Source organism: Hyla sarda, chromosome 4 (genome assembly GCF_029499605.1).
Source record: "Hyla sarda isolate aHylSar1 chromosome 4, aHylSar1.hap1, whole genome shotgun sequence".
NCBI lineage: Eukaryota > Metazoa > Chordata > Amphibia > Anura > Hylidae > Hyla > Hyla sarda.
Window position 1 is genome coordinate 181,864,171 of NC_079192.1, and position 15,123 is coordinate 181,879,293.

The window sequence follows — 15,123 nt, forward strand, 5'->3', positions numbered from 1 at the left end:
ATCAAAATATGCAAATGAAATGTTTTGGTCCACTAGGGGCATTCCCAGCCTCCCAGCAGTCTTCTGCCCACCCGCTCCTGTCACATCATCATCACCACAGGTCCTTCAGACAAATTCTCTTCTATTATGCACCGAGAGGCTTCATTTTCATGTCAGAATTTTTGAACAAAACTCGTGAATGGGACCATATGGGAACAAAAAGACAAACAGCTTTGGAATTGCCATCACCTGCACTACTACCGAGTACCAGCACATGGGATGAAGTTGAGCACTGTCTTGTATTTCTATGAACTATTCATATCAATGTATTGCAGAGACTGCACACCTACGAAACTTTCACACCAGAGTATGATAATTTAAAATAAAACATGTGCCCGCCACAACATGTTTGGCTATAACAACAGCATTTTCAAGAGGCTAAAAGGCAATTGCTGACCGTATATGAGGCTGGGGTATTTATAGTTTTTCCTCTATGATGTCATATTAATCATGATAAAGATATTAACCCCTCACAAGGAGGCAAATGTCCAACTTACCATGTGGATCACCCACCTCTGACAAATGGATGGATCTCGTGCCTGGAGCTCAATTCCACCCGCTTCCCCGGCTAATAACTCATGTATGCAGTGGGTCTCAGGGGTGAGATGCGGGGCGATCAACATCTTTTGACATGTGAAAAGTTGTTTTTAAAGACAGTAATGCTTTAAAGGCTTGTCTTTTCTCTTACATTGGTAGTTATTTGTACAAAGCTAGATTTACACCATTGTATTATTAGGTGTTGCATCACTCAGTTATACGTTTCTTAATCTGTTTGTCCTATGTGTGTCAACCAATAGCCACACTTAAAATCATTTGTGTTTTATCCATTTTCTTCTACATTAAAGGTAATGAACAAACTTATACTTCTGTAAATCTGTGCCAATCGAATACCATTGTTATAATATACCATTTAATTGTTCATTTAGACTGAATGAGACTCTTTTTTTTTAAATAGATGTCGTTCATAAATAGAAACATGCTGTGGAGCTAGAATGAACCAGTTTCCTATGCTTACACAGATTATATGCTATGCTATATAAGGAGACAGTGTTTGCTTAGAACTTCCTCTTACATCCGGCATTGCATATTTGGTGAAGTGACAAGGTTAGGTTTATTGTAATAGAGACAGCATTTATATTGTGCACACAGGGTAGGATAGAAGTCTGTGCATGTATCTGGCCAAAACGTTGTGAAGGGGGTCTCACTCATGTGTTTAGAGGTGAGAAAGGGCTACAGTGAAACAATGAACAATTTATAGTTACTTTAAGGCTAAAAAACCAGTGTCAAATAACAAAACCATATAGTTCCCCAAAAATGTTTTTTCTGTGGGGAAAACAGTACCTGCTACGAAACATCCTAATGTAGTGTTAGAGGCCCCTACTATGGAGACACCCAAGTGCTATTTGTTCATACTGTATAGCGTGACAAAATAGGGTCAATTCATTGTCCATGGTATAGTTCTTATGGTCAATATCACCGGCAATATTCCAGACTAAACAAGCAGATAAGGTGTGTGGTGAATGATCAGCGGTTCCATACACACAGTTGAAAAAAAGAAAACAACCTGGCCAATGACATTTTTGGCAGACAAAAGCCCTCCTGACTAATGGTGGACCCTTTTGAAATGATGAAAAGTAAAAATTACCAATATCAGCCATTTTATCTGGACAGCTTTACCCTTCTTATAAATACACACATACTGTAATCCTTTGAGGGGAAAAACAAGGTCATCCCTTGGTGGAACTTCATCTTAATTCTTAGTCAGTCTTTTAAGTGTATTTACTGTTCATATCATGTGTAACTGGTATTTATTATCTTCGAGGTAACATTGTGTCTGTATGCCATGATAAGTGCCGATTCTTTACAAGGGGTCTTCGGTGACCACAGCACTCACCCTTTATTTTTATCTACTATAGATGTGGAAAGCTGCCGTGGGACAAAATGTAAAAGTGACTGAAGTTGCAGGAGGTGATGACTGGGAAACTGATCCAGATTTTGTGGTGAGTTTACAACTTTAGAATATGTAAACTTACTCTATATTGCAATGCACCCAGATAACAATAATTCTGAAACCATCCAGAATAAACATCTGCCTTCTACAAATAAAACATGAAAAGCAAAAGCAAATATTAAAAGTCAATATGACTGTTCAGTTGTCCTTTTGTAAGGTCATATTGTGTTTTACTGTTTCACCTATAAACCTTATAATATCTTATGCACCAAATGTAAAGGTCTAATATCTGCCACTGTACACCATACGATAATTAAAAAATGTTAGCATATGTCTGTTCTATAGAAAGTTGCAGTCGATCTTTTGTGCAGGCATAAAACTTACTAAATGTAGTATTTCTCCTTATGTAACCATGGATGTGATGCCAGGAAGTATTGAAGTGAATGGCCATAGCGATTGTGTGTAACTGTTTATTCCCAACAACAAAGCTGTCTAAATGGTCCTTTGTACAAGCACTGATCGTGCCACCCCTTAGTAAAGTAGCATTCTACAAGTTCTGCTCTACACTATATATGGACCAGTATGAAGCCGCTTCATAGGTAACAGGAGAAGATAAATACACTGTGCGTACAGTACTGGACTTTGAAGAAGGTCAAGAACTCAATATATAGTTATTTACCATCTTCCAGTAGCTCTTTTTTTTTTCTTTTATATGTTTGTGCTTGCTTTATTTGTATTAGTTATTTGATTATTTTTCTTTCAAACATCATATTCTGTTATCTTGGGTTGACTTATTGTGGGTTGTAGGAACTAGTTCCTAGCTTTGCATTGATTTATGGTGTCAATTTAGAATAGTTTTCACTTACAAAGTTGTCCCAGTACAAATCAATATTGGAACTTGACGACCACTGTATAAATGTTCTAAAGGCTTTGTATCACTGTTACTTATTACCCAAAATTAAAGGTCAATAGCAGCCAGTAACTGGACATAAGGGAAAACACGTAGGTTCAGTCTTCAGTTTATCTATAACTTTGGAATGCATAGTTTTACAGGTCATCCAATAGTTTGAAATTGAAAAAGTACTCCCCTTTTCAATTCCCTTCTTACACAATACAGATGGTACAGCAGTCCCCTGCTGGTCCTTATTTACAGGCTACTAGCAATGTTCTGTTTTGTTTTGTGACTACTGCAGCCAGTCAGTGGCCTTTACATTCACTTACCCTATTACTGCTATCACTACTTGATGATGCCAGTGTGTTGTAGGAGATCAGTTAGATTAGCAGGGAACCATTTTAAGGGTAGGGTCACATGTAGCGCATCCGCTGTGAATTTGATGCTGCGGATGCACTACTGCCCATCCCTAGAGTGTGCCTCAAGCTGTTCTCCCCCTGTGTCCTGCTCGGCGCAGCAATCCGCCACGAAGAGCAGACACAGAGGGAGCGGCAAATCGTGCGCAATGCGCAGCTCTCCCTGCATCCCGGTCGCTCCCCCTGCTCCCTGAGCAAGGCCTAGAGCGGCCGCGATGTCTGCAGTACACTGTGCATGGGCGCGACTCACAGCTCCTTCTGTGTCTGCTCATACTGGCGGATTGCTGCGGCGAACAGGACGTGGGGAAAAACAGCTGGAGGCACACTCTAGGGACAGGCAGCAGGGACGTGCATACATAGACATAAAAGGGCACTTGAGCCCCTGCACTTTTTCTGCACCTGCCCTTTTGACAGGCATATATATTGCATTTTGTATGATATCACAGTACAGAATAATTATGCACAGTGATGTCACAGTATAGACATAATACACAGAGTGATGACATAGTACATGCATAATATACACAAGGAAGTGCCTTTTTTTTTTTTTTTTTTTACATGGGCCCCTGCCCTCCAAATTGTCTGTGCATGTCTCTGACAGACAGTAGCGCATTCAAATACTGTCAAATACGCAGCGGATGTGCTATATGTGACCCTACCCTCAAATTAATAATAATACGGTTTCTGGCTTGCAGGTATGTATCAGTTAGACCCTACATTTTGTCGTTTGAATTTATTTTAAAAATAAACTTATTTGCCAGACTATTTACACTGCGTTTTGCAATGCCTTTGAGAGATATTCAGGGAAAATACATCTGATGAAAAATATCTGTGTTCTTTATTAGCTGTTGTCAGTTTAGTTAGTTATTAGGAAAGAAATGTATGTTACCTAAAAATTCTGAGTTGTTTACTGTAAACTTGGTAGAAGTTAATACAACTATTCATGCCTGACACATTAAAATGTCTCTTTCTCAGAATGATATCACAGAAGAAGAGCAGCGGTGGGGGGCAAAAACCATACAAGGGTCTGGCCGTCCACAGCATATAGAGTGAGTCATTATATCCATTACAACATGTAGTGCGTAAATGCATCTCTGTCATGGAATAAAAGTACTTTAGACCTCTTTTACACATATACCTTGATTCAGCATTTTTAAATACTTGTAAAGTAAAGTGTTAACTTTCAGGTATTTTTCATAGCATTCTTTAAATGTATTTTTGTTGTTGGTGTTGGTGTTGTTCAAATCCAAGAAAAGCTTATTAGAAAAATACCATAGGATAGGCCAAAAATATTAGCAAGATACAAGTAGGGTTGGCCCTAGTACTCTGTGTTCTCTTATCCTTATTAAAACGTATCACCTATCTGTTAAATGGGGTCTGACGGCGGGGAAACCTACCGATTATAAGAGAGTACAGAATTTGTCTATCTTTGGCAGCCCATAGCATTTATTTGGCAGTGGATGTAGGGCTTCAAAGGATCCTGGCTCACGGCGCTGATCGACCAAGTAGGAAGATATGCTTAAAAGAGGATTAATTGACCAGAATGCAAAGCGTTTTGCTGCGCATGCGCAGCTCCCTCAGGCATATGCGCATGCGCAGCGAAACGCGTTGCATTCTGGTCAATAAATCCTTTTTTAAGCATATCTTCCTGCTTGGTCGATCAGCGCCGTGAGCCGGGATCCTTTGAAGCCCTACATCCACTACCACATATCCTCCGGAGGGCAGCAGACGGCCATCTTCTTTTACATACTTGTCCCATTGTTGTGTATGTGCCTACACAACCACCCAGGGTGAGCAGTTTTAATTTATATATAATTGGCTCCCTGGGCTCAACAATATTATTCTATGGAGCGCTTACTTCCTTGTTTCCATAGCATTTATTTGGCAGACAAGTGACCCCTATTCTCGTGAGAGATTAATGATAGAGTCAGATGTGAGATAATTTATACAATCTATTAACATCATTTAATAATAAACTTTTATTGTTTAAAAACAAAAAACAAGAACAACATAAATGAGTACACAATAAATATGTTCAGGTGCGGCAATTAGCACAAACAGAAAGCGGAGGGATGTCACAAAAGCACATAGATAAGGTAAGGTACAGTATTATAGGTATATAAATGTAGGAATATACAGCATATTAAGAAAAGCAATACAAATGCATAGAGAAAAGGAAGGCTGAGTACCTACAAAGTTAGTAAAAAAGGAATAAATGGACTGTGCACCTAATGGAGAGACATCTCACCTCCAGCCCCAAACACGCGTTTTCGCCCTGTGCTTCGTCAGAGGGCGTGTGTCACACACCCGCTGACGTGCACAGGGCGAAAACGCGTGTTTGGGGCTGGAGGTGAGATGTCTCTCCATTAGGTGCACAGTCCATTTATTCCTTTTTTACTAACTTTGTAGGTACTCAGCCTTCCTTTTCTCTATGCATTTGTATTGCTTTTCTTAATATGCTGTATATTCCTACATTTATATACCTATAATACTGTACCTTACCTTATCTATGTGCTTTTGTGACATCCCTCCACTTTCTGTTTGTGCTAATTGCCGCACCTGAACATATGTTTATTTTGTACTCATTTATGTTGTTCTTGTTTTTTGTTTTTAAACAATAAAAGTTTATTATTAAATGACGTTATTATGTATTATGTAATTTATTTTTTGGTGATAATATTGTGATGCAACCACAGATAGTATCACTATCGATTTTTTTTTTTTTGGTGACCATAATTGATACAATAGATAGATAGAGGTACGTAGTATATAGGTAGATAAATAAATAAATAAATAGACAGATAAATAGATAGGAGATACATGTAAATAGAGAGATAGATAGATATGAAGATAGTGTAGGGGGTCCAACTTTTGGCAACTACGACAGGTATACAGGTGAAAAAACATGATCAGGTTGCGTAGCAGTTTTAGCGTACATTCACACTACAGCATCCTGCGCAAATTTGATGCGCAGGATTTGTAACTGCCGATTAGAAGCTGTGATCAGTCATTTAGTTTCCATTGAAATCTGCAGCAGAAAATCCTGTGCATCAAATCTGTGCATCAAATCTGCGTATGTGTGAACATACCCTTAAACTCCATCATGTCAGTTTCCAATAGTAAGTAATGGAAGAATTTTATTGCAGTTTTGAATACTGCAATGCAACCTGATCATGTGTTTTTACCCTAAGGAAAAATCTGGCTGCATTTCAATCAGATTTGCGTGAACTGCATAGTTTCTTGTTCATATTGGATGTTGAATAAAACAATAGGCCAAAGAATTTTTACTGTGGGATAAAAAAGTATTTAGTCAGCCACCAATTATGCAAGTTATCCCACTTAAAAAGATGAGAGGCCTGTAATTTTCATCATAGGTATACCTCAACTATGAGAGACATAATGAGAAAAAAAATCCATAAAATCAGATTTTTCTGATTTTTTAATAATTTATTTGCAAATTATGGTGGAAAATAAGTATTTGGTCAATAACAAAAGTTCATCTCAATACTTTGTAATATACCCTTTGTTGGCAATGACAGAGATAAAACATTTTCTGTAAGTCTTCACAAGGTTTTCACACACTGTTGCTGGTATTTGGCCCATTCCTCATTGCAGATCTCCTCTAGAGCAGTGGTTCTCAACATTTTTCGTGACTGTACCTCCAAAGGGAGAAAGTATGTCCACGCATACCCCCCGCTCCTAAGTTTGCGCAAAAATTACGTGCAAGGGGTACCCTTGGACAACATAAGTCATAAAAGTACTTAATTTCGTAATGGCGTGTGCTTACCTTTCTAATGCGATACTTAACCTCTTAAGGACCAATGACGTTGTGGAACGTCATGGCACCCTGGGCTTTAAGGACCAATGACGTTCCACAACGTCATGGCATTTTCCGGTCTCTGCCGCTCGCCGGGCAGAGATCGGAACTGGATGCCTGCTGAAATCCTTCAGTAGGCATCCAGGGCAAACGCCGAGGGGGGCCATGTAGGCCCCCCATGTCGGCGATCGCCGCAAATCGCAAGGGAAATCGCCCTTGCGATCTGCGGCGATACCGGGCTGATCGGGTCTCTGGGACCCGACCGCCCGGTAATTTCGCATGATCCCGGCTGTCACAGACAGCCAGGACCATGCTGGAGTATCGGAGCGAGGTGGCAAGCCGGCCACCTCCTCCGATCCCCTGCGATTCTTCGGTTAGTTAACCGACCAATCGCAGGAGGGGGGGCGGTTACTTCCTCCCGTCCTGCCCGGCCCCTTGAAGTCCGGAGAGGACGGGAGGAAGACCGGAGGACGCGGCGGGGGACGGGGGAGTGCTGGGGACCGGCCCCGGTACTTACCTCGTCCCTGAAGACCCGGATCCTGGCGGCGGAGACGGCGGCGGCGGCGACAGGTGAGTAGATCTTCAGCCGCGGTCGGGCCCTTTACAGCAATGCACGTCGCCGTAAAGCGACATGCATTGCTGTAAAGGGACCCTGTAAACTACAACTCCCAGCATGCCCAGAAAGCCCTTGGCGTCTGGGCATGCTGGGAGTTGCAGTTTTGCAACATCTGGAGGTCCACAGTTTGGAGACCACTGTGCCCTTCCAGATGTTGCAAAACTACACATCCTCAGCATGCCCTTACTGTCCAGGCATGCTGGGAGTTGTAGTTCTGCAACATTTGGCCCTTCAGATGTTGCAGAACTACAACTCCCAGCATGCCTGGACAGTTTTGGCATACTGGGAGTTGTAGTTTTGCAACATCTGGAAGGGCACAGATTGGGAACCACTATTAGTGGTCTGCAAACTGTAGTCCTCCAGATGTTGCAAAACTACAACTCCAAGCATGCTGGGAGTTGTAGTTCGGCAACAGCTAGCTCTAAAGATATTGCCGAACTACTACTCCCAGCATGCCTGAGAATGCTGGGAGTTGTGGTTTTGCAACAACAGGAGGCACACTGGTTGGGAAACATTGTCTGTTTCCTAACTCAGTGTTTCCCAACCCGTGTGCCTCCATCTGTTGCAAAACTATAACTACCAGCATGCACTGATGGACTGTGCATGCTGGGAGTTGTGGTTTTGCAACAGCTGGAGGTCCCCCCCACTGTGAATGTACAGGATACATTCACATGGGCAGGGGGCTTACAGTGAGTATCAGGCTGCAAGTTTGCGATGCAGCAAATTTTGCGCGGCAGCTCAAACTCGCTGTAATCCCCCGCCCATGTGACTGTACCCTAAAAACACTACACTACACTGACACCAACACAAAATAAAAAGTAAAAAACACTACATATACACATACCCCTACACAGCCCCCCTCCCCAATAAAAATGAAAACGTCTGGTACGCCACTGTTTCCAAAATGGAGCCTCCAGCTGTTGCAAAACAACAACTCCCAGTATTGCCGGACAGCCGTTGACTGTCCAGGCATGCTGGGAGTTTTGCAACAGCTGGAGGCACCCTGTTTGGGAATCACTGGCGTAGAATACCCCTATGTCCACCCCTATGCAAGTCCCTAATTTAGGCCTCAAATGCGCATGGCGCTCTCACTTTGGAGCCCTGTCGTATTTCAAGGCAACAGTTTAGGGCCACATATGGGGTATCACCGTACTCGGGAGAAATTGCCTAACAAATTTTGGGGGGCTTTTTCTCCTTTCACCCCTCATGAAAAGGTGAAGTTGGGGGTCTACACCAGCATGTTAGTGTAAAAAAAAAATTTTTTTACACTAACATGCTGGTGTTGCCCCATACTTTTCATTTTGACAAGAGGTAAAAGGGAAAAACGCCCCCCAAAATTTGTAATGCAATTTCTCCCGACTACGGAGATACCCCATATGTGGGCGCAAAGTGCTCTGGGGGCGCACAACAAGGCCCAGAAGGGAGAGTGCACCATGTACATTTGAGGTGATTTGCACAGGGCTGGCTGATTGTTACAGCGGTTTTGACAAATGCAAAAAAAAAAAAAAACCTCACATGTGACCCCATTTCGGAAACTACACCCCTCACGGAATGTAATGAGGGGTGCAGTGAGAATTTACCCCCCACTGGTGTCTGACAGATCTTTGGAACAGTGGGCTGTGCAAATTAAACATTTTGTACAGCCCACTGTTCCAAAGATCTGACAGACACCAGTGGGGGGTAAATGCTCACTGTACCCCTTGTTACGTTCCTCAAGGGGTTTAGTTTCCAAAATGGTATGCCATGTGGGGGTTATTTTGCTGTCCTGGCACCATAGGGGCTTCCTAAATGCGACATGCCCCCCCCGAGCAAAATTTGCTCTCAAAAAGCCAAATATGACTCCTTCTCTTCTGAGCATTGTAGTTCGCCCGTAGTGCGCTTCAGGTCAATTTATGGGGTACCTTCATACTCATAAGAGATGGGGTTACAAATTTTGGGGGGTATTTTCTGCTATTAACCCTTGCAAAAATGTGAAATTTGGGGGGGAAACACACATTTTAGTGAAATTTTTTTTTTTTTTTTTTACGTATGCAAAAGTCGTGAAACCCCTGTGGGGTATTAAGGCTCACTTTATTTCTTGTTACGTTCCTCAAGGGGTCTAGTTTCCAAAATGGTATGCCATGTGGGTATTTTTTGCTGTCCTGGCACCATAGGGGCTTCCTAAATGCGACATGCCCCCGAGCAAAATTTGCTCTCAAAAAGCCAAATATGACTCCTTCTCTTCGGAGCATTGTAGTTCGCCCGTAGTACACTTCAGGTCAACTTATGGGGTACCTCCATACTCAGAAGAGATGGGGTTACAAATTTTGGGGGGTATTTTCTGCTATTAACCCTTGCATACATGTGAAATTTGGGTGGAAACACACATTTTAGTGCCATTTTTAAAACATTTTTTTACATATGCAAAAGTCGTGAAACACCTGTGGGGTATTAAGGCTCACTTTATTCCTTGTTACGTTCCTCAAGGGGTCTAGTTTCCAAAATTGTATGCCATGTGGGTATTTTTTCCTGTTCTGGCACCATAGGGGCTTCCTAAATACAACATGCCCCCCAAAAACCATTTCAGAAAAACGTACTCTCCAAAATCCCCTCGTCGCTCCTTCCCTTCTGAGCCGTCTACTGCGCCCGCCGAACAATTTACATAGACATATGAGGTATGTGCTTACTCGAGAGAAATTGGGCTACAAATATAAGTATACATTTTCTCCTTTTACCCCTTGTAAAAATTCAAAAATTGGGTCTACAAGAACATGCAAGTGTAAAAAATGAAGATTGTGAATTTTCTCCTTCACTTTGCTGCTATTCCTGTGAAACACCTAAAGGGTTAAAACGCTGACTGAATGTCATTTTGAATACTTTGGGGGGTGCAGTTTTTATAATGGGGTCATTTATGGGGTATTTCTAATATGAAGACCCTTCAAATCCACTTCAAACCTGAACTGGTCCCTGAAAAATTGTGATTTTGGAAATTTTGTGAAAAATTGGAAAATTGCTGCTGAACTTTGAAGCCCTCTGGTGTCTTCCAAAAGTAAAAAATCGTAAATTTTATGATGCAAACATAAAGTGGACATATTGTATATGTGAATAAAAAAAAAATTATTTGGAATATCCATTTTCCTTACAAGCAGAGAGCTTCAAAGTTAGAAAAATGCAAAATTTTCAATTTTTTCATCAAATTTTGGAATTTTTCACTAAGAAACGATGCAAGTATCGACAAAATTTTACCAATAACATAAAGTAGAATATGTCACGAAAAAACAGTCTTGGAATCAGAATGATAGGTAAAAGCGTCTTAGAGTTATTAATGCTTAAACTGACAGTGGTCAGATGTTCAAAAAACGCTCTGGTCCTAAGGTGTAAAATGGCCTGGTCCTTAAGGGGTTAAAGGGGTATTCCAGGAAAAAAAATTTTTATATATATCAACTGGCTCCAGAAAGTTAAACAGATTCGTAAATTACTTCTATTAAAAAATCTTAATCCTTTCAGTACTTGATGAGCTTCTGAAGTTAAGGTGGTTCTTTTCTGTCTAAGTGCTCTCTGATGACACCTGTCTCGGGAAACGCCCAGTTTAGAATAGGTTTGCTATGGGGATTTGCTTCAAAACTGGGCGTTTCCCGAGACAGGTGTCATCAGAGAGGACTTAGACAGAAAAAAAACAACAGGGGATAGGGGATAAGATGTCTAGGGGCGGAGTACCCCTTTAAGATCCTTGTGTCAATATTCACCCCTCCATCTTAATCCCCTTGTTCTATTATTCCCCCCTCCCTCTGATGCCCTTTTGCCATAATCGGATAATGGTAAAAGGGAATCAGAGGGAGGGGGGGAATAATGGCACAAGGGGATTAAGATGGAGGGGGGATAATGATTACCCTCCCCTCCATATTAATCCCCTTGTGCCATTATTCCCCCTTCCCTCTGATCCCCTTTTGCTATTACTCAGCAGACAAACAGCGCCAAAGCATGATGTTTTCACCCCCATGCTTCACAGTAGGTATGGTGTTCTTTGGATGCAAATCAGCATTTTTTCTCTCCTCCAAACAAGACGATTTGAGTTTTTAACAAAAAGTTTTACTTTTGGTTTCATATGACCATATGACATTCTCCCAATGCTCTTCTGGATCATCCAAATGTTCTCTAGCAAACTTCAGATGGGCCCGGACATGTACTGGCTTAAGCAGTGGGACACGTCTGGCACTGCATGATTTGAGTCCCTGGCGGCATAGTGTGTTACTGATGGTAGCCTTTGTTACTTTTGTCCCAGCTCTCTGGAGGTCATTCACTAGGTCCCCCTGTGTGCTTCTGGGATTTTTGCTCACCATTCTTGTGATCATTTTAACACCACGGGATGAGATCTTGCGTGGAGCCCCAGATCGAGGGAGATTATCAGTGGTCTTGTATGTCTTCCATTTTCTAATAATTGCTCCCGCAGTTGATTTCTTCACACCAAGCTGCTTGCCTATTGCACATTCAGTCTTCCCAGCCTGGTGCAGGTCTACAATTTTGTTTCTGGTGTCCTTCAACAGCTCTTTGGTCTTGGCCATAGTGGAGTTTGGAGTGTGACTGTTTGAGGTTGTAGACAGGTGTCTTTTATACTGATAACAAGTTCAAACAGGTGCCAGTAATACAGGTAACCAGTGGAGGACAGAGGAGACTCTTAAATAAGAAGGTGTAGGTGACCAAATACTTATTTTCCACAATAATTAGCAAATACATTTTTTTCAAAATCAGACAATGTGATTTTATGGATTTTTTTTCTCATTCTGTCTCTCATAGTTGAGGTATATCTATGATGGAAATTACAGACCTCTCTCATCTTTTTAAGTCGGAAAACTTGCACAATTGGTAGCTGACTAAACACTTTTTTGCCCCAGTGTATTAAGCAAATGCTAATCCACAATTTCTTTACTAAAACACATAATGTGTACACTCTTGTTTTCTAAAAAGCATAAAGGAATTAAGAAGCAATGTCTCTAAAGAGCATGAGCAATTGAAGAAGAATGAGTTTCAGCAAGGTCCCAAAGCATCTTATGGATATGGCGGACAATTTGGAACAGAGAAAGATAGGATGGACAAGGTAATCTGCATAATATACTACTTCTAATATTCTCTCTCTCTAAATTACTTACTTGTCAGCCGCACATGCCCTTTTACATGGGACTGCCCATAGCAACCAATCACAGCTCTACTTTTATTGCTCTGGTAAAATGAAAACTGAGCTGTGATTGGTTGCTATGGGCAGAAACAAGGCACCAAGGCAGCTTGGTGTTTCATAGCATTGGCTTACCATAGCCTGTTATCTAATTCATGCCTCTGATATAGAAAGCTATCCTGATAATCCCGATAATCTGACATAGACGGAACCTTCGGTCATTCAAAGCAGAATAATGTCCTCAAGCCCACAACATCAAGCTCTGCCACTAAACAGGGATACACTCTTAAGTTGATAGTGGAGTAAAAAACCTTCTTCTACGCTACTCCACTATCAGTCATTGCAGAGCAACTGGCTCACAACTTTGGAAAGCTGGAAGTGTCTACAGTAGAACGAGAATCTCACTAATGCAGTAACATCATAATTCCTTGGGTGAAGCCACAAGGGTCAGAACAGCTGCAAATTTTACCTGCAGCCACAGCATGTTCATTGAGTTGGGATTTGTGATTGATATTGTCTCTTTCTGTGCATAGAAGTGAGATCTACGGGAAATCTGAAACAAAATCCACATGTAACTCATACCTTTTTTTACCCACTAGATTTGTGAAAAATTAGTATGAAAAAATGTTTGATCCTTGTGGAATTAAGCTAATGGGGTGAATTCAGTATCAAGGGTTAGGACAGTATGAGTTGTAGACCTTAAGCTTCTCCACAGTACAACACTGAATTTTAACCTCTTAAGGATGCAGGACGTACCTGTACACCCTGCGCTGGGTCTTGTAATATAACACGGGGTCGCCCCGTGACCCTGCATCATACCGGGTGAGTCCCAGCGGCTAATGACAGCCGGGACCCTGGGCTAATAGCATGCGTCATCGATCGCTGTGCCGCGCGCTATTAACCATTTAGACGCGGCGTTCAAAGTTGATTAAGGACCAAGGACCTAGTCCGAAACACATCGGGATTGTGTTTTCAACTCACTGGGTGGTTTGTTTTTCATCCTATCTAATTTTGAAATGGATTAATTAAATTTTGGACTTTTAATATAATTTCGTCTGGGAGCTGGACACTCTTCCCTATGGGATTTTCTTGCATTGTACTTATACCGAGGAAACGGCTCAGCGGCGTCCATGCTTCCAGAATACGGATGCAGAGTGCTTGGATCAATAAGACCATATAAGTAGTGAGCTGGCTACAATTTTTTCTTAAGACTATGTTCAAAGTTGATTGCCGCGTCTAAAATGAAGCACGGGTCACTTCCCATTATAGGTCTCTTGGCTGCTTCTATACTTCCAATTTACTATCATAGAAACTGCTGTCAGTCATTCCACCAAGAACAGTGGATTGGTTGCCTCTATTTTTAAGATAGTCTTAGCAGTCTAATGGCTAGACACTCATCACTTAAAAAAAAAAAAAAAAAACACTTTTCACATGTCCTTGAGACAAGACAAAAGTTTTAACTGGTCAGGGTCTGAGTAAGTCTGTCCTTGACCAATTGCTAGAATGGGCGGGGAGAAAAGTGCGCGCTGACCGAGACAATACTATAGACTTAAATTGTAAGTCTGTCCTGTTAGCGTGCTCTTCTCTTGGCTCATTCTAGGGATCAGTTGGCGTCTGAACAATCAGAACCTGACCGATCAAAAATTTGACATGATCCTACAAAATGGCCAAAGTTTTTTTTGGGTGACAGTGTCTATGTAACTTAAGAAATTGTACTCTTTATAATGCAAGTATTAGATTAGTATAAAACGGTCCCAGAATAGTTTATAGTGTGGTTTAAGAACACTGATTATTAATTCAACTATAGATATTAACATAATATAATATCAAACAAAAATCTTAGTAGATCATCTGATATGGGATTAACAGCTAGTGCATATATCATTATCTTCACTCTGTTGACTTGTACAGTATGTCTTGGGCATGTTCCTGTGGAAGGAATGTCATGTAGGCAAAGGGATTTGTGCAATAATCACAATATATTCTGCTAGTTATAAAGGTACAAATATAAAAGGAAGTGAATGCCGCAGTGTTTTCATTATATATAACTAACATTCCATTAAAGGATTATTTTTTTTTTTTACTTTTAGATAAAAGTTGTAAAACTACAGAACAAATCTTGTTTGGAAATATAACATATATAACAATATGTTTAAGTGTGTTCCAAAACTCTGGCATCTGGGACCACAGTCGCATGAGCCTGTCTATATAGTTAGTTTTCTAAATGTTTGCTGGTGACTTAC

At 41.1% G+C, this 15,123-nt stretch overlaps 1 protein-coding gene across 2 annotated transcripts in view; it reads left to right on the forward strand.

Moving 5' to 3' along the window:
- The window catches only part of LOC130368787 (src substrate cortactin-like), a 47,435-nt gene that overhangs the window by 6,317 nt on the left and 25,995 nt on the right, over positions 1 to 15,123 (forward strand). For both annotated transcript variants that reach the window (XM_056573005.1, XM_056573006.1), the window contains exons 2-4: positions 1,956 to 2,039; positions 4,274 to 4,347; positions 12,676 to 12,805. In XM_056573005.1, the coding sequence (XP_056428980.1) occupies positions 1,956 to 2,039; positions 4,274 to 4,347; positions 12,676 to 12,805 (288 nt within the window). The remainder of the gene's footprint in view (positions 1 to 1,955; positions 2,040 to 4,273; positions 4,348 to 12,675; positions 12,806 to 15,123) is intronic.